Source organism: Rattus norvegicus, chromosome 4 (genome assembly GCF_021556685.1).
Source record: "Rattus norvegicus strain SHRSP/BbbUtx chromosome 4, alternate assembly SHRSP_T2T, whole genome shotgun sequence".
NCBI lineage: Eukaryota > Metazoa > Chordata > Mammalia > Rodentia > Muridae > Rattus > Rattus norvegicus.
In genome coordinates this window covers 78,563,620-78,585,606 of record NC_141537.1, presented here as the reverse complement: position 1 = coordinate 78,585,606, position 21,987 = coordinate 78,563,620, and the positions used below count along the sequence as shown (strand labels likewise).

The 21,987-nt window shown below is 48.7% G+C and overlaps 1 protein-coding gene across 9 annotated transcripts; it reads right to left on the bottom strand.

Annotated features, from left to right (window-relative positions):
- Window positions 1-14,072: 14,072 nt before the first annotated feature.
- Window positions 14,073-21,418, bottom strand: RGD1559747 (similar to Zinc finger and SCAN domain containing protein 2 (Zinc finger protein 29)). 9 transcript variants are annotated; one of them, NM_001402001.1, is given in 4 exon segments: window positions 14,073-16,197; window positions 17,487-17,630; window positions 17,768-18,640; window positions 19,853-20,009. In NM_001402001.1, a coding segment is annotated over 1 exon segment (612 nt). In that variant the 5' UTR covers window positions 18,613-18,640; window positions 19,853-20,009; the 3' UTR covers window positions 14,073-16,197; window positions 17,487-17,630; window positions 17,768-18,000.
- Between the last annotated feature and the right edge of the window lie 569 nt (window positions 21,419-21,987).

The following is a 21,987-nucleotide window of genomic DNA, read 5'->3' as shown; positions in this document are numbered from 1 at the left end:
TGGCCTAAGCCGTACAAGAAAGGTAGCTGAGCAAGCCAGAGGGAAGAGTAAGCAGCATTCCTTCCTGGTCTCAGCTTTCACTCCTGTCTCCAGGTTCCCGCCTAGAGCCCCTGCTTTGGCTTCTCTCCTGCAGCTGATAACGTGTAAACTGAAATCAACCCTTTCCTTCTCAAGTTGCTTTGATGTTTATCACAGCAACAGAAAAGCAACCTAGAGCAGGTCTATTCTTTGTGAACACCAAAATCAGAAGTTTTAGACAAAGCCAGTTTGGGGGTAAATCCCAGTAGTTTTCCCTCTTGGCTCATTCCCACCACCACTTCACTCAACCTGGACTGCTGACAAGATGTAGGTAAAACTACAAAGAAATCATTTGCTTGCTCCCTCATAGATAAGTAGAAACTTTCCCTCAGCCAGCAAAACACAGAAATGTTTGAACCTGAGTGTGTTCAAGCAAGGGGCACACTGAGAACATGGTTTCCTTGTTATAAATTGAAGGCAAACCGTGCTTATGCTATAAGGATTCTGAAGGAATGGGGAACAGGGGACACACAGACTCATACATTGGCAAAGAAAACTGCCCCGCCCCACCCCCACATCCACCTTAATAAACAAGGTCTACTCTAAGAACAGTCCCCACCTCTCCTGGGCACCAACCAGGTCAATGCATAGAAAACCATCTCATTAAAATGTTGAGGTGAAAACTTTAGACTAGCACGTGCCTACGAGAGCTGAGCTAGCAAGCTTCTGCTGCTCCAGAACTGAGAAAATCTGAGTAGACCTTGGTGGAGCGGGTGGGGGAAGGGGAAGGGGAAGGCAGGGATGTTGAATGAAATAACTAGTTTGGAAGAGTGCTTAAAGTAAAAATAAAGTTTCACACGACTTCATGATGTAACAGGTCAAGGATTGACTTGCCGAGCTGGCCTCTATGCAGAATGATCTTTCCACAAGATTTTGCTCCGCGCCCTTTCTAGTTTGGCTCTAAGGAAGGATGGGGATCTCCTGCCCTCTAGTGGCCGTGTCTAATAGCACACGGTGCAAATGAGAACTTGCAATGTCCCGGCTGACTCTGCTAGCTTTCAATAGGGACAGGACAAAAAGGGACTATAAACCAACAGAAATTGCATAGGGAGAAAGATGCGGTATTGCGGGTTGGAGTGTACCATGCCCATGAACTGTGTTAGACACAGAGGATAGTCTTTGAGCCACGCACTTCAATCCCAGCACTTGGGAGGCAGAGGCAGGAGAATCTGTGTGAGGTCCAGGCCAACCAGAGCTACATGTTGAGGCTCTGTCTCCAAAAACACACAAAACAAAACAAAAACACAAACAAATAAAAAAGAAGAAAGAAAAGGCCTTTGCAAGGATCCTACAGTCTCAGGTCAGGGAAGCCTGGTATGTTGGCGAGCCTGGGAGCGAGGGAGAAAATGTGCTGCACACCTGTGAGGTGCAGAAATAACCTTCACTCTAGTGCTTGTGGTGGTTGTTGGGACAGCCATGAAGTGATGGTAAACCTCTGTCTGGGGTAGCTCTCTTGTGAAATCAAAGGGTAGATGGACTGCAATTCCAGGCCACCACTGCATATTAATGTATGAGCTAAGGAGTTCTTTTAGCTCCTTGTGGAAAACCCCACTTCCATTCTGCAGCTGACAGACCTAGCTGAGGCTACATGTGGTGGAACCTGTAATCAAGGAGGAAAAATAGCCCTCTGTAGTCTGGAAGGGTAAGCAGCTACCTTTCCCTCTGGAAGGGTAAGCAGCTACCTTTCCCTCTGGAAGGGTAAGCAGCTACCTTTCCCTCTGGAAGGTTTCTTGCAGTTGGTGTATGGCGTGAAGACATCCAGGGAAATTTTTCTGGAGTACGTTGAAGATCTCTTTCCTTCCCCTGCCTGTCCCTGCCCTGGCACTCAGTGCTACTTTTGAGAATGGGCACAAGCAGACCGTGTGGCCGTGGTGTTTGCCCTGCCAGTTTCCTTCCTGCCAGGCTTTCTCGGGTCCTCCTTTCTCTCACACCTGATTTATGGCAAGTTTGGGTTTGTGAGTGTATCTTCTGGGTCAGTCCAGTGTCACCAACCAGATGGCTTTAAGTGAAAACTGAGACCATCAGTTGCATCCCCACAGACAGGGAAGCTTCCTTCACTTGTGGGAACCCAGGAAAAAAAGGTGCAACTTGAGTTAATGAGGTAGGGTTGGCTCTTCTTTTCTCCTGAGAGCCAGCCTTCAGGGTAAACATTGACCTCTGGTCGAACCCGTAATGCAACCTGTGCCCTTTTACTTCCCTTTAACTGACCTCTAGAATTGGCCTACATTTAGTCTCCAGGCTCTGACCTTAAAAAACTGCCAAGCCTCTCCCCCCAGCATAAGTGAGCCCCATCTCTAGTTAACACTAACCAGTTCACTTCGTTAACCTAACCATCAGTAACTAACCTCACTTTGAACCCTTTGCCTTCACTCAGCTGTTCTGAAGACTCAGGTTAAGCTCTGCACTGACAAGGTACAAACTTTCTATCTTGATTCTGCTAAGCATATTCGCCTATTAAATGTAGCAACTTGTACGTTCTAGAGTTTCTTCTTACAATGTTCAGTATTGTTCGCCCCATGTGATTGCTCTACGTGTCATTTGTGTGCAGGTGCAGGGGTTAGCCTGTATCCATGACTACTTGGGTTTCAAACGTCTATTTAACTCAGCAGGTGGGAAGCACTCATGAATATTGAGGTCAGAAGACAACTTACAGGATTGGGTTTTCTCTTACCACGTGGGTCCTGGGAATTGAACTCAAGTTGGCAACAAATGCCTTAACCCCTTGAGCCATCTCATCAGCCTTGATTCAACATGCTTGTTATCAGTATATAGGTTCTGTATGCCATAATTAAAATATATGTTAAGTTCTATGATTTCATGATAAAGTTTCTCCATCCTCAAAAAGAATTTGATGCAAATGGCCTACAGATATGCAAGAGTACATGACCCTTTTCAGACGAGCAGGGCTGTCCAGAAGAGGTTCAAATTAACCGAGCCCCCTGCAGTGGCAGGAAGAAGCTGCATGCTAGGCAGTGAGCTCCAGGTCCCAGCTTTCGTGTCAGTGGGTAAGCTTTGGGGATACAGTTGTCTTTGAGTCGCTTTTGATCCTGTAAGTAACCCCTCATCCATATGCCTATAAACAATCCCAATAAAACTCATGGCTTCACACGACTGCACATCCTGGCTTTGGTCAGTTAGTCAGCTCCCTACATGGGAGTAGACATTTGTCTCCCCAGGAGAAGTGTCACATAGCAGTAATAGAAAACGATTCCTATTGAGCCCCATTTCACTCTCAGAAAAATGACATATATTATTTGAATCAATGGAACGCTGACTTCTCACAAGACCTCTCTCTCTCTCTCTCTCTCTCTCTCTCTCTCTCTCTCTCTCTCTCTCTCCCTACCTCCCTCCCTCCCTCCCTCCCTCCCTCCCTCCCTTCCCCACCCCTGTCACAAATAATAACTGGTACACGGAGAGTCACTCTGTTGGAAGAGAATGCAAGGAGATGCTGTATTGTTTCCCAATTTCTTCTATAATGTGATTGTCCATTTACTTCCCCAAGCTAGAATCTGGTGAAATACCAAAATAAAGTGACAGATCAAACCATTATCCTCAAATAAAATTTAATACAAAATTTTATTCAAAAATAAATAAATTTAAAACAAAATAAAATAATAATTAGATACAAAGGACTAATCTTTTCTAGAATTATAGCTAGCTACTCCCTATGAGATCGAAGCTATGTAATCAAACCGTCCAGAAGAAAACTAGATTTAAAGACTGTATTGTCTGTTGATGTGATAAAATACCATACCAAAGCAACTCAGAAAAGGAAGAGTTTATTTGGCTTAAAATTGCAGAGCAGATGTATGGTGGCTTAAATAAGAATGGCTCCCATAGGCTCCTGTTTGAATCCTTGATTCAATCAGTTCCTGGATCAGTTTGGGAAGGGTTAGGAGGCATGGCCTTCTTAGAGAAGACAGAGGACACCAAGGCAGACTTTTTTCTCCAAGAACCATCACTAGAGGGCGCTATGTTCTTCATAAACCAGCGTCCATGCCTGTGAGATTTCTGCATCCCTCGTAGTCCATTCATTGAAGAATTCCAGACAAGTTGAACTTTAAATGGGAAACAAAGGGTTGGGAGTTGTAGCCCAGCGGTAGAACGCTTGCTTAGCATGAGAGATAATGGGTCAATCCACAGACTGGAGAGAAAAAGCAAAGGAGTTAGATCAAGGGCGTGCAAGGACAGAAACGGTATCACTCCCAAAGAGGTTTGTTTTCCAGAAAACACAGTAGAGAGAGTCTACGGATTGGGGGGGGAGGCGTGGGGACTATAAAATTATGAAAGCTAAAGACTGTTCTCACCTCAATTTTTTAATAAAATATACCAGCGATAATAAAGTTAGTTAAATGTTTATAGTACAACTAATTTAATCGGTTGTCAATATGATTTTCTCATATTATCAAACTCCTTAGTTAGCTGAATGATGGCCAAGAAAGCAGAGCCAGAGAGCAGACAAACATCTGACAGCAAAAGTGTTGCGGATGCTGCTGTGGGGAGCGTAAGTCTGGTTCCACACTCTGGGAGCTCAGAGCTCAGAGTTGAAGGGGAGACGATGGGGGTAAGGGGGGCCCAGCAAACAGACAGGCAAGTGCTACGGTCTAATCGACAGGACATTTGTTGGAGTCTTGACCTACACCTGATGGTGTTGGTGGGAGCTGGCAGGTAGAGAAAGGCAGCTTCTAGTCCCTGCTGTTGGGTGTGTGCCCTTGAAGAGGACAGTGTCAACCTCAGCCCCTTCTTCGTCCTCTCTTTACACCCTGTCCATGAGCTGAGCGGTTGGATTTTTTTTTTCATCTTTTGTTGTTTTTGGTTTTTCTCCCATCAAGGTTCTCTTTACCACAGGCCCAAAGCAAAACAGCCAAAGGACCGTGAACCACCCCTCCCTCTCAAACTGTGATCAAATAAACCTGCTCTTCACAAGCTGATTCTCTCCAGTATTCTGTTGCAATAACAGGAAGCTACCCAACCAGGACACTGGTGGGCAATGCTAACAGGGAAGTAAAAGCGGGTAACACAAAGAGAATAGGTGTGTGGTGATTTTGATAGTGTCCTTAGTCAAAGCCTTCTGAGATGTCGACAGCTGTACCGGGATGTGGGAGCAAAATATTTCAGAATGGCCACACAGAGGAAAACCACGGGGGAGCTTTCTGTGATGCAGTATGAGTCTTAAATCACAGCGAAGGGCAGGGGAAATAAGCCCATAACCTTGACTGTGGTGGCTCTAGTTTAAGTTTTCAGTGTTACCGTGATGCATCGGTTAATATAAATCCAGTAGCAACGTTGAAGTTGGAATTTTGAGGTTTTCTGGACTAAGGGACACAGGGCAAATTCTTTCCCGTACTGGGCAACACCAAAAAGCCACAGCCCCCAGTCAGCCCTACTGCTCTGCAGGAGACCATAGTGTACCAAACACGCCCGGACCTGCAGCGCTTATCGGACTATGATGGAGTTATCAGGAGAGAGCGCCATCGTGAGTGAAGGGGCATTTGTGAGCTGAAGAGCTGGGGAATATGGGAGATCAACAGAAATGACCAGGAGACATCAGTTCCGGGTTTGTTTGGGTTATTTTTCATTCTTTTAAGGGAGCCAGAGGACAACCCCAGGTGTTGTTCCTCAGCAACGGTAACTGCCGGTTTTTAGGGGGTTTGTTTTGTATTTATTTATTTGGGTTTTTTGTTGTTGTTGTTTACTTATTTATTTTGAGACAAGCTCTTGACTACTAGGTTGGCTGGCAGAGCAGCAAGCCTTAGGGATCTAGCTGTGTCACTCCTGATATTTTTATACAGTCTCTAGAGATCAAACTAAGTTCCTCGTGCTTGCGAGTCAGCCACCGTATGAGTGAAGTATCTCACCAGCCTTCTTTAAGCTGTGTTCTGGGGTTAAACCGTCATTATATGAGTGAGAAGACACCCCAGTCACGGCAGCCCTGTAGATAGATTTCTGGCTTTAATTTGCTAATGTTTTACTGGAGAGTTTGTAATTACAGTCCTAAGTGAGAGACTGGCCTAGTTTCCCTCCATGGTACTCTCTGGTTTCGGGAGTCTCCTTACCTGACTTTGAAAGTGTTTCCCACATTCTCTGGGACTGTCCAGGAAAGCCATTTAATGAGGCTGTGGAAATAGAGATCTTATTTTTCTACTAAAAATCCAACTATTCTGGGTAATTGTGATCCAGCATATATTCAGACTAGGACCACTACAGGAATTTTTACAATTTTCTAGAAAAGTGTCTATATCTTGTAAATGTAAAATTGTTTGACGATTTGTCCATAGAGTTCTGTGGTGTTTATAGAAGCACTGTGCGCATGGCCATCTCCGCTTTGCTTCCCAACACTATGTGGGCGCTATGTCCCTCTCTCCCCTCTCCACCGCCATAAGAGGTTATCTGTTTTGTCTTACCAAAGAAGTAGCTTTGATGTATTCTATTTCACATTATTCTATTCTGTAATCCATTATTTTTATTGCATTTCTGTTTCTATTTTGACATTTTAAATTTTTTTCCAATGCTGGAGATCACACCCAGGCCAAGTATTGGTGTCCTGCCCCTGAGCTATACCCTCTGCCTGCTTTTGCAAATTTAAATTGGATTTTTGTTTGTTTGTTTGTTTGTTTGTTTGTTTGTTGTTATTGTTGTGTTGATGGAAGTTCTAGCTACTAGTACAGGCTAGCCCGGAACGTAGCCCTGATGCCGTCCTCAGTCTCTGGGGTTCTGCAATACAGATATGCACCACCAGCCTGCCCTTAAGCTGAGCCTCTCACTTTTAGATTTCAGATTTTTCTTCTTTCCTAATGAATGTACTTACAGCTAACATTTTCCTCTAATCACTATTTTAGTTATGCCTCACACGTTTTTAATGTACTGCTCTCAGAGTTTCATGTTCATAAATATTTATAAACTCCATTGCCATTCTTTCTTTGACCTGAATTATTCCATACATTTTAAAATCATTCACTATATAGAAGCTTTTGTCTGTAATACATGAGAGACAATGACAATTTGAAAGTACCCAGGATTTACACTTTGGGACTCTGTCACCTGCCAGAGCTAAAGGATGGGTCTTCTGAGGCCATGCGGGTGGCGTAGCAAGAAAGAAGTCCCCTCAAGAGATACCCTGATGAGGACAGTGACCAGTCACATCAGTATCTGCTTGGGACATCCACAAGCAAGACAACAGGGAACATGGGAGCAGAGTAGTGGCAACAAGCTCTTCTCCTCACCCACCACAGACCCATGGCGGAGGCCCTACAACGAAGGCAAGCTAGGGAGATAAAGCACACAGAGCTATCTCATATAAGCTCTATGTGCCGTGGGAGCCTTCAGAAATAAGAAACTCACGGAAGCAGGGAAGCCTGTTGACTGTCCATTCAGACAGTCAGTTCTACCAGACGGTGACTGGAGAACAAAGGGTTGTTCTTATCTAACAGTAATGAATGTAAGCAAGACCAGCTGGATCCAGTTCTCCCCAGCATCTCTGGCTCTCCATTCCCCTTGTATAGGGAGGACTCCTCTGGAATGCCATTGCTACGGCCTACTTTAGAGGTCAGAGATTCTTTTGTGGAAGTAGGGAGAGAGGGAGGTGGAAGTGACCATCTGACAGCTTTCATCTTCTCAGTTGTTAAGAGGTGGTGTGTGTGCACCAAAGCCATGAACTGTGGTACAAAGAAAAGCAAGCATGAGCCATGGAACTGCAGCTACCAATGGAAGCACATGGACCAACAGCATAAACTACAGTCCTTTTGTGATCAATAAATGATGTAGTGTAAGCTTAGATTTTTCTAACCTACTTTAATTAGTGTTACAGAACACTTCAACTTCCCTTCTAGCCGGCCTACCAGAGGTAGGGAAAAAGAAAAATTAATAGGAAATGGGGTTTGTAGACCTGTTTAGAAATAGTTCTTTGGGGCAATGCCAATCTTTGTTGTCAGGATATCAACAGTTCAGTCCAAAACTTTAAACATGAGTCAGTAATGCCAGTCCAGTCCAGGAGCAGCAGTTCCATCCAGAAGAAACCACAAGGCTCTGCAGAATTAGCACAAGTCCAAGGAAGCCACAAGAAGCAGCCAGAATACCGCAAGGTGCATTTTTCTCTATAAAGTCACAACAAGTGAAAACCAGTGAAGACCAGCAAAGCTTTGCAAGGCGAACCAATGCAAGAGCATCCTCTCATTGTCTGTGGGGTTATATCGATAGTCTTTCTAAACATCACATACCCTCTCAAGTGTCTGCTCCAGCAATATCACTCACTCCTCAGAAAAACACCATGTGTCTATTCCAGTAAAACATTCTCTCGTAAGACAGCTTCCAGGAAAACATCACATGACACAACTGAGTTTCCAAAGAAACCAGGAATTTCCACTTCAGTGTGGTCTTTCCCAGTCCAGAGAATTCGGTGCCTTCCCTCCAGGGGCCCACACTACCTGTGATGGTTTGCATATGCTTGACCCAGGGAGTGGCACTGTTAGAGTAGGTGTGTGGCCTTGTTGGAGTAGGTGTGTCACTGTGGGTGTGGGCTTAAGACCCTCACCCTAGCTACCTGGAAGTCAGTCTTCTACCTGCAGCCTTCAGATGAAGATTTAGAACTCTCAGCTCCTCCTGCTCTGTGTCTGCCTAGATGCTGCCATGCTCCAGGACTGAATCTCTGAACCTGTAAGCCAGTCCCAAATTTATGTTGTCCTTTATAAGACTTGCCTTGGTCATGGTGTCCGTCCACAGCAGTAAAACCCTAATTAAAACACTATCTCTGTAGAAAATTAATAGTATTCTGATACAGTCACTCTGCCCATCAGCCAACTCCTCTCTCAATTCTCAGGACACCTAGTACACCTCCATGCCACCCTCCCCAGGAGCCTTCCTTGTCAAGGCTTCTGCAAAGGCTCTCTGGGATCCACATCTGCAAAGGCTCTCTGGGATCCACATCTGCAAAGGCTCTCTGGGATCCACATCTGCAAAGGCTCTCTGGGATCCACATGCTGAAAGACCCCCAGAGAGGACCTTTCCCTCAGGAGGAGTCCCAAGCGCCCAATGACCGAGCTGAGTCCACTCGGATGCAATCAGCAAGAGGGTTTATTGGAAAACACAGGTACCTGCGGGCACACAGTCTCTTCGGAGGACTTGCGCGCCCAGCAGCTCCAGCATGGGGCTTTTATAGGGATTGGGGAAGCAGAAGCGGGTGTACAGAAGCAGATGCATAGTTACGGGGATTGGTGGATTCAAACGAGGCACATAGACATGTTCACATATGATTGGCTATTTCACATGATGAGGTAATAAGGTATAGCTACACACATTGGCAGGTTTGGGGCGTCCTGGATGTCAGGGGCTGGGGGCTTATCTCTTCCTGCCAGGTGGCCTGTGAGTCAGATCCGGTACTCCTGGTCTGTTCTGCATTCCTTTCCTTATCTTTATGGCTTGCCAGTCCTGCCTAGACAGTGTTTCCTGTGCTCCTTTATCTTTATGGCCTGCTAGTCCTGGCTGTAGGGCTTAGCCCTCGGTCTGTGGCCTTTTGGGGTTTATTCTTTTAATTTTGTATCTCCAAACCTAGAATTCGTATAATTCTCCTTTCAATGCTAATCTTGAAGCAGCCTTTCAGTCTTCTAGCATTTCTCCAGATGCCAGAGAAGACCAATTCAACCCCTTGTCAGGAAAATTCCAGCTTTTTCCTACACACAAGGCCTGTGTCCAGGTGTACTCAGTTCATGGTGGTTATAAAGTAAAGTCACGACCACACGGTCAGAAGCAGTTGTGGTGACCACATGGTCAGAAGCAGCTGTGAAATACTGCAGAGCCCAAGAGAAGCCATGGGTAAATGCTTATGGCTTTCCAGAACAAAGTAGGCTCCAAGGTGGCTCTCCTTCAATGCTGCTAGAAACTGCTACTGACTAAAGATTTCATGCCTAAAGGAAAAAAGACAATGTGTGCAGTTCACCACGCACCTACCACAGGGCAGAGGTAATGGCTGTGTGGGAGCCGCAGCAGCACAGAGCTCCTTGCCTTTCCTGGCCAGCTTCCAGTTACCAGGTAGGGCAGGGTTGTGATGACACCCAGGCTGGGTAGCTGTGAGCCTGGTTGTATTAATTCTCATTGCCATGACCAAATTCCTGCCAAGAAGCAGTTTAAGGGAAGGAGGGAGGAAGAGAGGGTTTATCTGCTTAGAGTCCAAAGGAGTCATCCCTTCATGAAGGGAAGATGTGGCAGCAGTGGGAAGGTGCAGCAGTAGGAAGACTTTCCGGCAGGAGCAGGGGAAAGCTGGGGAGAATGAGCCAAAGCTTGTGGCCTAGGCAATTATCCATAAATAGTAAGTCTCAGAGTTGTTATTTGGGGAACTTGGGTGCAAGAAAAAAAGCCCACGGTGACACTAGTGAGATCAGACCAACCACACAAATCTAATGCTGGACCTCCACTCTTCTCCAAAGGCTGAAGAGCTGCCCCAGGAGGTGCACACCTTGAGAGAGTCAAAGGTTTTGAGGCATGCTTTCTGTTTTGCTGGCTTTTACAATGCACTGCCTTGCTGAGAAAAACAGCCAGCCTTTGGAGGCATCCCCTAATTTCCACTACGCTGACAGACTCCACACAGAAATCGCTGCAGACTACAAACTTCTCCAAACAGCTTTAAGCCCCAGACTTGATGAAAGCTGATGTGAACCAGTCTGGCTGATGGAATCACTCTCGGTCTCTTCAGCTGGGTCAGCTTACCACATGTTTCTAGTGAATGCCCCATTGTCTGAATCCCCTCCTGGCCTGTGACTAGCATTCCAGCCTTCCAGGGCCCTGACAATGATGGTCTAACATCAGCCAGAAGTTACAGAAGAGGGTTCATTACCCTTTACCCTCAACAGGCTGGAATGTTAGGTCAAATGAAAAGTCCTGGCATAGGGAAGAAAATGACTACCCAGAGTGCCTTTTGGCATACCAGAAAAGATACCTGTTAAATAGACCCAGGTCTATCATGGTGGTTTAAATAAGTTCAGCTCCCATTGATCCATGTGTTTGAATGCTTGGCCCATAATGGCACTATTAGGAGGGGTGGCCTTGTTGGAGTAGCTGTAGCCTTCTTGGAGGTAGTTTGTCACTGTGGGGGATTTGAGATCTCATAAGCTCAAGCTACACCCTGTGTGACGGTCTCCTCCTGGTTGCCTTCAGATCCAGATGCAGAACTCTCAGCTCCTGTAGCACCATGTCTGCCTGCACTGCGCCGTGTTTCCTATCATAGTCAGTCCATTAGATAATGAACTAAACCTCTGAACCTGTAAGCCAGTCCTAATTAAATATGAGCTTTGCCTTGGTCATGGTGTCTTTTCACAGCAATAAAACCCTAAGACATCTATCAACAGATAGATTCATTATCTGAAACAGTTTTACAATATAACTGGGCACTTGACCTGCTCTATGTGGAGCAAGAAAGTTATTGTGTGGTTTTGGGAGAAAATTATTGTTTCTATTCAAACCATTCAGAAACCATTAGACATAATTTGGCTATACTTAAAAAAATAAAATGCGCACACACACACACACACACACACACACACACACACACACACACACACGGGGGTGAGGGGGACATAAGATAAAATAAATGACTGGTTCCATTTCGCCTTTTTGGGCTTCTCCTGTGTCAGCTATCACAGGGCCTGTGGCCCTTCTGTTTCTGCTAACTAAAATTGCCCTTGTGTCATTAATGCCTTAACTAAATGCACAAATTCCCATCTGGGTACCATTAAGCTGATGGTTATTAGATCCCAATATAAATAGGTACCTACCATGGAGTCAAGGATTTGGCTCAGGATACAACTCATGGGTGAATGTAATGGCTAAAAATATGTTTTAAGTTTAAATTAGTAGGCTTAAGATTTATAAAACAAAATGCCTCTAACCTGTAAGCTACATTTGCCCACAGACGGTAACTTCCTGGAATTCAGGGGACTGTTGTTCATGTAAGATAACAAGTCATGTGTTTTCGCTCTCACAAACAAGCTTGTTTGCCCCAACTGCACAGGGTATGCCTGATCAGACATAGGCTGAGATTGGTGGGTAGTGTGTAGGCAGGAAGTATGTCAGAAGGTATGCTTGCCCCTGATTGGATGAAGGCAAGAAGTATGTCAGAAGGTATGCTTGCCCCTGATTGGATGAAGGCAAGAAGTACATAGCCTTATGGGTTTTGACTATTTTAGCCTCTGACTAGTGTAATTTGGTCCCATACTCTGGGAATGTTGGTGTCCATTGTCCTGGCCAGTATTTAATAAAGCTTACCTCAAATATGGCTTTTAAAAAATGGCAATATTAACTATCACAGTGGCCAACATGTACCACAGCTATAAAAGGATAAGGGGCACTGCAAGTACACACACAGACATTCTCTCACTTGGGGTGAGGACAATGGGACAGTGGATCTGAAGACAGCAACTGAAGCAGGCTATACAGGCGAGGACTAGGATCCTTTTCCAAGATGCTCACCTATGGTTTGGCCCGGGACCAAACAAACATTTCTTAGCTTTTCATTGTCTGCTATGTCTTGTATCCCAGCCCATTCCCATAAAGCCGGGCTGTGCAAGCCAGATGAGGATGGGCTAGTCCCAGGACCATGACAGCAGTAACAGCACTGGCAGGTGGACCCCATGAAGGTACTGAATCCTCTCTTGCCTCTCTACCCCACAACTAGCCCAAGGGAGGACAGTCCTTTACATCTCCTCTTCCCTACCTAGAGATGATAAAGACAGAGCCTCCTCAGAGGGTAGGCATGGATGGACACAGCTCCCCCATGTGGATGGCATCTTTCTAAAATGAAGCTTCCAAATAGAGTCCGGGTTTGGACCCATGGCTTCACATACAAGCTTCCAGAAGACAGTGATGCTCTGGTCCAGATCACACACACCCATGGGTGCAAACACATACATGTCTGTCCACGTGTGCGCGCGCACACACACACACACACACACACACACACACACACATACACACACACACACACACACACACTAATGCTCATCCACTGGGATTTACCCACCATCCACTCAGCTCTGTTTCCCCCCACCCCCACCCTCACACTGTGGGTGACAGGAAGGGCTCAGTGAAGAGTGGTAATTCAGAAGCCATTCATGCTTCCCCAGGCCATAGCTCATTTTGAGACAGGCCTGTGACCATGTCTGGAGTTCACAAAGAGGAACTGAACTAAGTCAACAGAGGCTGGGCCACAGTTGCTGCTTCTGCCATGGGAGCTGCGGGGACAGGGAAGGGGAGGCTGGGCCCTGCCTTCAGTTTAGGCAATGTGAATGGAACATATCAACCCTGGCTACTCCACTCCCCAGTCCTCACCTTAGAGCCAAGCTTCAAAGGCCCAGAGTGACATCACACTCATGATCCTCCTTAGCTAATGACAGAATCTAGAGTACTCCCCAGCCACGGTTGGGCCCAAACACCACACACCGTGGAGGCGCACCAGACATTGAGGTGCTGTCTAACACTTGCATTAGAGAAGATGTGACAGGTTCCACCTTAGGGAAAGGGTATAGGTGTACAGCGATTATATATGACCTGCTTGTTCTCACCACGGCTCTGAGTCAGCAAGCAGGCTCTCTTAGGGCTAGAGTGAAGAAATGTGACTGGCCAAGTTTTCCTTTGGAGATAGCCCACCCTGAAGTACAATTTCCTGACTCAGATCTCCTTGGTGGCCCAGCTCTTGAGGGCCTGTGGGCATCACCTCACAGCTCTTAAGCAGATGCTGTTTCATTTAGGGCTGAGAATGACTGGAAGAAGCTAGGATGTGTTAGCCAGACCAAAATAGCAGTCCCAGTCAGGACAGGGAGGCCTGTACTAACTCCACTGTCGGTTATGATCTGCTTCCTACAGTCTTTGGCTACTATTCCACTTTGAACACAAGAACATGTGACCTTGAATGAAACGCCCTAGAAGAGATAGAAGCTAAGATACAGGCTGAGATCTAAGCCACTACCCTCTTCCCATTCATGTCCCCAAGGACCGTTCCACATACAAGCTGTTGTGGAGAACGTTTATTTGAGTCACCTCCTACAACAGGAATATCCAACCTGGACATCCATTCATGTGCACTCCTGCGTGGCCATGGTCTAGGTATGTCGTGTAGGGGAGGGTGTCCCTCCTGCTTCTACTACAAGGACCTGAGGCCTCGAGCATCTATTATTGATCCAAGGAGTCAGCCCACAGTCCAACACCGTACACCTCTGGCTAACCCATGTGCACGCTCCCCCTTGTACACGACCCTCCACCTCAGACGACCTCCAGCATGTGCTTCATCATCCAGTTGACAAGTGTCTTCCTGAGAGTTGGGAGCCCAGGCCTGGGCTAGACCCAATAGAGGTTGAAGAAGAAATGACAGCCCCTGCCCTCAGGGAGCTCACAGTCTAGTTGGGGACTCAAGATGCGCATGTGCACACATAGCACGTATACATACACAAACACAGAAGGAACAAGCACAAGACTAAACAGCACATAATACTCAGGGAGACACCGTGTGTTAACATGAGGACTGTTAAGGAGGGGCATTGGCTGGGTGCACTGGGAGGCTCTGCCCTGGTGAATAAGAGGGTTTGGGGGCTGGGGAAGAACATTTCAGAGCAGTATAGGGGAGGGCATGGCACAGTTACAGCGGGGAAGAGACAAGCTGGGCAGTTAGCTGGGGGGCACGGTGAGAGCTCCCCTAAGTTAGCCAAGGGAAAGAGGTGTGTGGAAGTTCCCATGGTATGGGTAGCGCCTCCCCTTTCTCCAATCTCTGATTACTCAGTGACCCCAGAATAAGGCATAGGGGTTCTGTAAAAACCTGGAACCCAAACTGAATGGGGAATACAGGCAGTAAGACCCCAAGTCAGGAATCCAGGGGTTTCTACCAAGTCCCAGTAGAAAAGAAAGCCCCTCCCCCTTTCCTAATGAATGGCTCATTCTAGGAAGGAAGGGAGACAGTTGTGGGCCCTCAACTGACCTGCTCATATATGTGGATACGAGTCCTTGACCAGCAGTGACCCAAGACCCTCACCTCCTGGTTGTATCCCTGCTTACTTAGGAAACACACACAACCCCTCCACTGGCTTCTCCCACTGCTTAGACCCACGGGCACCATGGTGCCCCTCTAACCTCACCTTCCCCGGTGATGTGTGCCTGGAGCTGCATGCCTGCCCAGCAAGGAGGCCGGATTGGTTGCATATGGCTAGTGGAAGCATGATTCCTTCTCTGTGGAATAGACACAGGGAAATGATTTACTGACCCTTCAGCAGACCAGCCTTCCCTTGAGACTCCACAAGGCAGTCAGAGCCAAAGCCAAGCAGAAGGCTCCATTGTAAAATCCTACAGCCTGTCAGACACAGAATGGGGGAAAGAACCAAGCCGGGGAGCTGGTCTTGGGCAGTGTCTGAGGAGGGAAGCCTGGCTCCAGAAATCCAGTGTGTGTACTGTCAGATTGCAGAGAAGAGGCTGAATGGACTACAAGGGGCTCAGCCTCAGAATTCTTTATTCCCAAGAGGAGAGCAACACTTGTGTGGAGTAAGGGAAGGATGGGAGATGGAATCCCCAGGGCTGAAGTCTTTAGGCTGGAGTCCAGGGGCTCCTGAAACTGCTTGGCACTGTGAATGCTCCATGAGTTCTAGGAGAAGGTCCACAGCCTTCATTAGCCTTCATCAAGCCCCTGAACTGCTACCCTTTCTGGCTCAGAACGGGCACGGAAGCCCTCAGGTGCTGTTCACATCTTGAGGGAAATTTTGCCGCTTGAGCCCAGTCCGACATCAACTTGCTGCAATAGCACAGTCACTCCTTGCCCCGCCCTTCCACTATGTGCTGGGCCAGGCTGGGAGAGAGAAACCGCCTCTCCACACAGGTGCTGTCTCTGCCCCAACACCTGAGTTGAGGTCTAGAATCAGAAACTCAAACGAGGCTTGCCCAGTTGTGACTCAAGTCAGATTTGGGGAGTTTTCCCACCAAGGCATGGAATCAGCTGCTAATTCATCTACTCAACACAGGGCACCTCCAGAGGTAGGTCTTCTGAAGAGACATGTCCTCACACCAGGAACCCAGGACTTTTGAGACTCCATTTTAGTTTCCATGCCTAGATGCACCCTGCAGGTCCTGGGCCACAAAATCCTGTCCGTTTCGTATCTGTTCACAGAAGCAGAGACCATGGTCAGTACATTATAGTGACACGGCCTTGCCTACCAGCCCATCTGAACTACATGGACACATTCATGTGACCCACTCTTAGTCTACATGGGACCTTAAGAGAACCCTCTTACTACTACTCCCCAACAAAGCACTGCCAAGATTAGCCTGTTTACACACGACATGCCTTGGGTCTGAGTACCTGACTGACTGACTAGCTTCTGATCTCCCAGAACCTTGTTAAATATTTTCTGCCACTAAATACTAGTCCACATTACAATAGCCACCAGGGATCTCAGGCAGAGGCCAGGTTCCAGAGGAGCCACATGGCACTGAGGTGGGTCAGAGAGCAAGGGCAATGAACTGTCTTCAACACCAAGCACAGGCCTGGCTGAACACACGGGCTCAGGGAACAGAGGCCTGCTCAGAGTCCCCAGCATCCTAACTTCAAGTCCCCACATCTGTCAAATCCAGTGATGCCCTACCCATGATGGCCTAATACCTGGCCACTGGCCACATGCCCAGGTTCTCCCAGCTACATTTTCAATAATTCAACAATAAAGATAAAGGGTTTTCAGGTTCAAAATGGAAAACAAAGCCCAGACAACCTACTAACACTAGTAACACTAATTATCTGCTGTAATTTGGAACAAGTTTGGGCGAATCTTGGTTTCCTTGTTTGTCAAATGGCAGAGAAGGCCAGTGCCTCAGAGTGCAACTTGTAAACATGGATCTTAAAGCAAGCCCTAGCTAGCATTCTTACCAGATGATCTTGGTCATCTTGGCCAAGGCCTCCCTTCTCATTATCTGAATGAACCTCAAAGCTCTGTTCATCCGTCTGTCCTTCCAGGGCCTCTGTTCTCATTCTAAATCACAGGTCGGTGCTTCCTGTACTCATGGCACATGTCTGGTGTACCTGTCCTCTGATTTGTGGAACAAATCCTAGCCCTTGCTTTCCCGAAGCCATCCTTCCACACCTTGACTCTTCCTACAGCAATTCTGTCCCTCTAGGACTCAATACAAAGCCATGAAACCTCTCAGGGGAAGCCAGTCACCATCCAACCCAGAGCAGGCCTGTATCTCTGTGCAGACACCTTGACACCCTGTCACAGGCATGAGTGGGGGCTTCTAAGGGCCTGGGCCTGGGGGGGTCCCACCAAGAGTGGAGCAGAGCGCAACCCAGAACTAGTTAGTACAACTCTCCAGACAAATGGCTTCTTCTGATAACAGTGAAGTCTCGTGGTACCCAAGGGAAGAGGAAATGTCTCTCGTCTTCATCTCCAACTTACAGATAAGCAAACTGAGACAAGAAGTGAAATGGCTTCTCAAGGCCACCAGACAGTGGGTGCAGGAGGCTGAGGCTTTGGGGACCAAGGTTGGGCCTGGGAACTGTGACAAATGTCCCTCTTCAAGTCGCTTTCAAGTCTGACACGCTGGGAATGAAGATCCGGTAAGCAGCAAGTCATGGAAACCAACACAGGCCCCACCGCCCAGTCCTCACCTGGACAGCCAACACTACACACCCACCACCCTCAAACCTCAGGGGACTTTGGCCAGCCCTGGATCTCACCTGCTCTAGGCAGCCGCAGGAGGCAAACTAATGCAGGTGCCCAAAGGTACATGCAGCCAGCTAAGGGGTCCAGGGTCAGAAAGAAAAGGGGGCTGTGGCCCGGAGGCCTATCAACACCCTAAGATGGCCCCACCCTCCTCCCAGGAGCCCATCCAGACAGGGGACTGCAACTCAGCACCCTTGGATGCGGCTTCTGGATTGGAGGCAGCTGGTGGTGGTAGGTCTCCCACAGATCATAGCACACTGCTCAAATGGGCCGCTTGACTCTCAGGCCCGTGGCCATGGCTGCGCTGGTGGGTCTTGAGCGAGCCCTCACGCGCGAAGCTCTTGCCGCAGCGAGGGCAGAAGTAGGGTCGCCGCTCCCCGAAGACACCGGGACGGCGTGGGTGCGGTGTGGGCATGCGCGCGTGGGTACGCTGGTGGTTGAGCAGGAAGCGCGGCTCGCGGAAGCAGCGACCGCACTGCGCGCACTGGTGCGGCTTCTCGCCGCTGTGAATGCGCTGGTGCGTGAGCAGGTTCTGCTTGAGGCTGAAGCAGCGGCCGCAGTCGGGGCAGGGGAAGGGCCGCTCGCCGGTGTGTGTGCGCTGGTGCACTTCCAGGTTGTGTTTGACGCTGAAGGCCTTGCCGCACTCGGGACACACGAAGGCGGCTGCCCGGCCAGCCCCCACGTGCGCTTTCTGGTGCCGCACCAGGCTAGGCTGCTGGGAGAAGGTCTGCCCGCACAGTGGGCAGCGGTGGGACTGTTCCTCCGCTGGGTGGTGGATAACCAGGCCTTGATCGTCTCCCAGACCCTCCTCCCTGTCCCCTATAGGGGACCCTCCCCTGGAGGACACCAGCTCTGTCATGGGCACTTCCGGATGCAATCACCAGCCCCTGGAGAAGCAGAAGCGGAGAGAGGGATCAAGGAAGACCCCGGGGTCAGCCATTCTCCAGCCTGAAGAATCACTCACTTCCCACAACCTCCAGTGATTGCCCAACTACAGTTTTGCTTTGTTTTGTTTTGTTTCATCACAGTTTGTCGTTCTGGGCTCTTCTCAAGAGCTACCTCCTTCTAGAAGTCTTCCCTGGCCTCTCTAGCATCCTCTTACAGTCTGCTGCCCTTTATCATCACCCTGAAATAACCTCAAGAACAGAGAGCTACCTTCTATTACAAGACACATCAAGCCCTGCACCTTTGACATACAAGACATGAGCTAAAAACGGGTAGAAAATTCTCAGGAGCAGTTTCTCTAGTCAGATGCCCAAGGAGAGGAGGTGACCCAAAACCTTCAGGAAGGAAGGTCACCAGTGGCTTTAAGCAGGAAGTAAAATACCCCCATGCCCCATAAAGTTGAAAGTGACCTCCCTGGGTTAACCATTAAAAGCAGTCCCACTGTTTAACAAGATGAATCGTACATTTGAAAAGCTGCAGGTCACTGAACCAAAGCCAGAGCTCCCAAGGAGACAGGCCTGGTCCAAAGGCTGACCACCATACTCATCACCACAGCACTGGGCTCCCAGCATGCCTGCTGGAGAGCTTGTCTTCCCAGGCCTCTATGCCTCTCTGAAATAGTCCCCCACTACCCTCACAGCATCCTTGAACAAGGAGAAGAACAGTGTCCCTGAGCCCAGGTTTGTAAATGGAACGATTGAAGCTATGTGAAACCAACATACTTGTCCAAGGTCACACGGCAAGGTGAGCCAGGACTAGGCCCTAAGTCTCCTGACGCACTGTGGAAACTCAAAATCTTTCAACACACTAGCTGCTCAGCAACTAAACATCACACACACACACACACACACACACACACACACACACACACACACCTACCAATACCCCAGCCACCACAAACCCATTCATTCTCAAAGGGTCACTGCTCCTACCAGACCTACATGGTGTCTTGCCATCACTCCCATGCCTTGAAAAGCAACTGGGACCCACTCCATTCACTCCCTCCATCAGAAAGGCTTGATTAGGGTGCCCTTCAAACCTCCCTTCAGGTCTTCTCCATACTTCAGCCTCAGTCAATCAATCTGCAGGGTGGGGGTCTCATAGACACCCTCTGTTTTCCCCTACCTTCAGGCCAGGGTGGAATTGGCACTCACCTTGGAGAAAGGGATTAGAATCCATTGCTCTGAGTCTCCACCCATAATCCCTCCCCAAACATCTGTGCTGGCATTTGCAAAGACAGACCCATCAAAGTCTCCTTAGCCAATCTGAGCCTGGTCCTGTCATTGGGCAACCTTCCCACTTTCCCTACTAGACCTCTGACCAGGGCCCAGAGGGTCTAAAGCCAAAGTTTTCCATCCCTCCCCCATGTCCCTCCATCAGGTGCCACACTCACAGCCCAACCTGCTCCCCTTCTGCAGTCTGCAGCAGCTTTTTCCTCAAGAGTCTGGGCAGCCCAAGGAAAACACAGTTAAGTCTCCCGCAGCGCTGCGCCCTTCTTCCCCCGCCCCCATAAAGCCGAAAAGCCTCCTGCAGCGCTGGTCTGGTCAAACCCCTGCATTAATCCCAAGAGCTCACCCCACCTAGCATGACTCTCACAGCCTTGTCAATTCAGGGGTCCGAACAATGTGGCAAGCTGTGCATCGCAACCCCACCCCTAGGAACATAAATAGGCCGCCACCCAGCCACCCAGCTGCCGCCCCCCACCCTTTTGGACTGCCAGTCCCAGCTCCTGGAGGAATGCATGCAATCTACCCATCCCTGTGCCCGCAGCGCCCCCCGCGGGACCCCGCGATCCTGAGTAAACAAGTAATTAAGTCGCGGCACTGACACTCCCAGAAAGGACTTGCACGGCTCCGGGCAAATACGGGAGCGCGCCCGCAGTGACCCGGCACCAAGGGTCCCCCACTGGCCTCGATAAATACGGTAACCTCCCTCCTGATCTTGGGCTCTAGTCTGGGACTCACGTGGCGCCGCCTCTGGAGCCCTTACCTCTGCTGCAGAGCCGCAGTCGCCAGCTTAGTCGCTTCCGCACAGCAGCCCCGTGAGGCTGGGAGGTCTAACCGGCTAACAACTTGCCTGGTGGAGAAAGGGGAGGCAGCGAGCGCTGCGCCTGTCCGGGGAAGAAAGGGGTCCAGATTCTGGGGCCAGCGTTGCCTTGCAGGAGGAGTCACCCCAGTGTTCCGACACCCCCGTCCCGGGCCATCCTTCTTTCCGGAGGAGCACGACCTTCATCTCCCTCATCCCTAGGACCTACCCCAGCTTCTAGGAGCTGGCCGGGACTCTGGGACCAATGCGCTTTTCCGGAGGAGCAAGAAGGGAAAGAAGCAGGGGACCCAGGAATGGAGTCGCAGAGTTAAAGCCCCATGAAGTCCCCTCCTGAGGATTATTGTGGTCAAACCAAAGCTGTCCCCTAATGAACTGTTTGTAACCCCCAAGAAGTCAGGCATGGTGGCATGCATTTAATCCAGCACTTAAAGCAGAGCAAATCTCTGGAGTTCGAGGCCAGCTTTATCTCCATACTGACTTCCATGCAGGCCAGTGAGGCAGCGAGGCTCTGTCTCAAATGAATGGATAAGTAAATAATGAATGAACGAACGAACGAGTGTGGGGGATGCACAGAAGCAAAGTGGGAGAGGTAGCACTAAATTCCGGGTTCCCACTGCCATTTAATAATACCCCTTGCCTATCCATATCCTTGCTTCTCACACCACCATTTCCCTGTACTATCTCATGGGAACTTCCAGTTAACCATCTGCATCTATAACATTGTTATGATCCCATTTTATAGATGAGAAAAGATTTTTAAAACGAAACACAAGGTGGCTTCCTCTAACACCCACAACTTTAAAGGTGGCAAAGAAACCTACTGGGAATGATGTTTAACCACACCAGGGCCAGTTATGAGTTCCTATGGCATACACAACCTGACCTCTGACAGACACACTTCCTCCACATCCAGCTCCTGCTGCAGGAGCTGTCAACTGCCAGGGAAAACGGGTTTCATCTCTTAAGCAGGCCACAGGAGAAATGGGGACACTTACAGAAGACCAAGGTTTTCAAAAGCAAATAGAGTAATCTATGGAAGGACAGGACCACACCCTTAACAGCATTTTCTAGGTAAGCGACGCCAATATATAAAGGGAAAGCACAGCTGTGGGCAGGATGGGAGACAGGGGATGCCATCCAAACCCTATGTCTATGAGGGGAACGACAGGGTGAAGGCTGAACTTCAGCTGAATCACTACTATCTTCCTATTCCCCATGCAAGCGCCTGTCCCCAGCCCAAGCC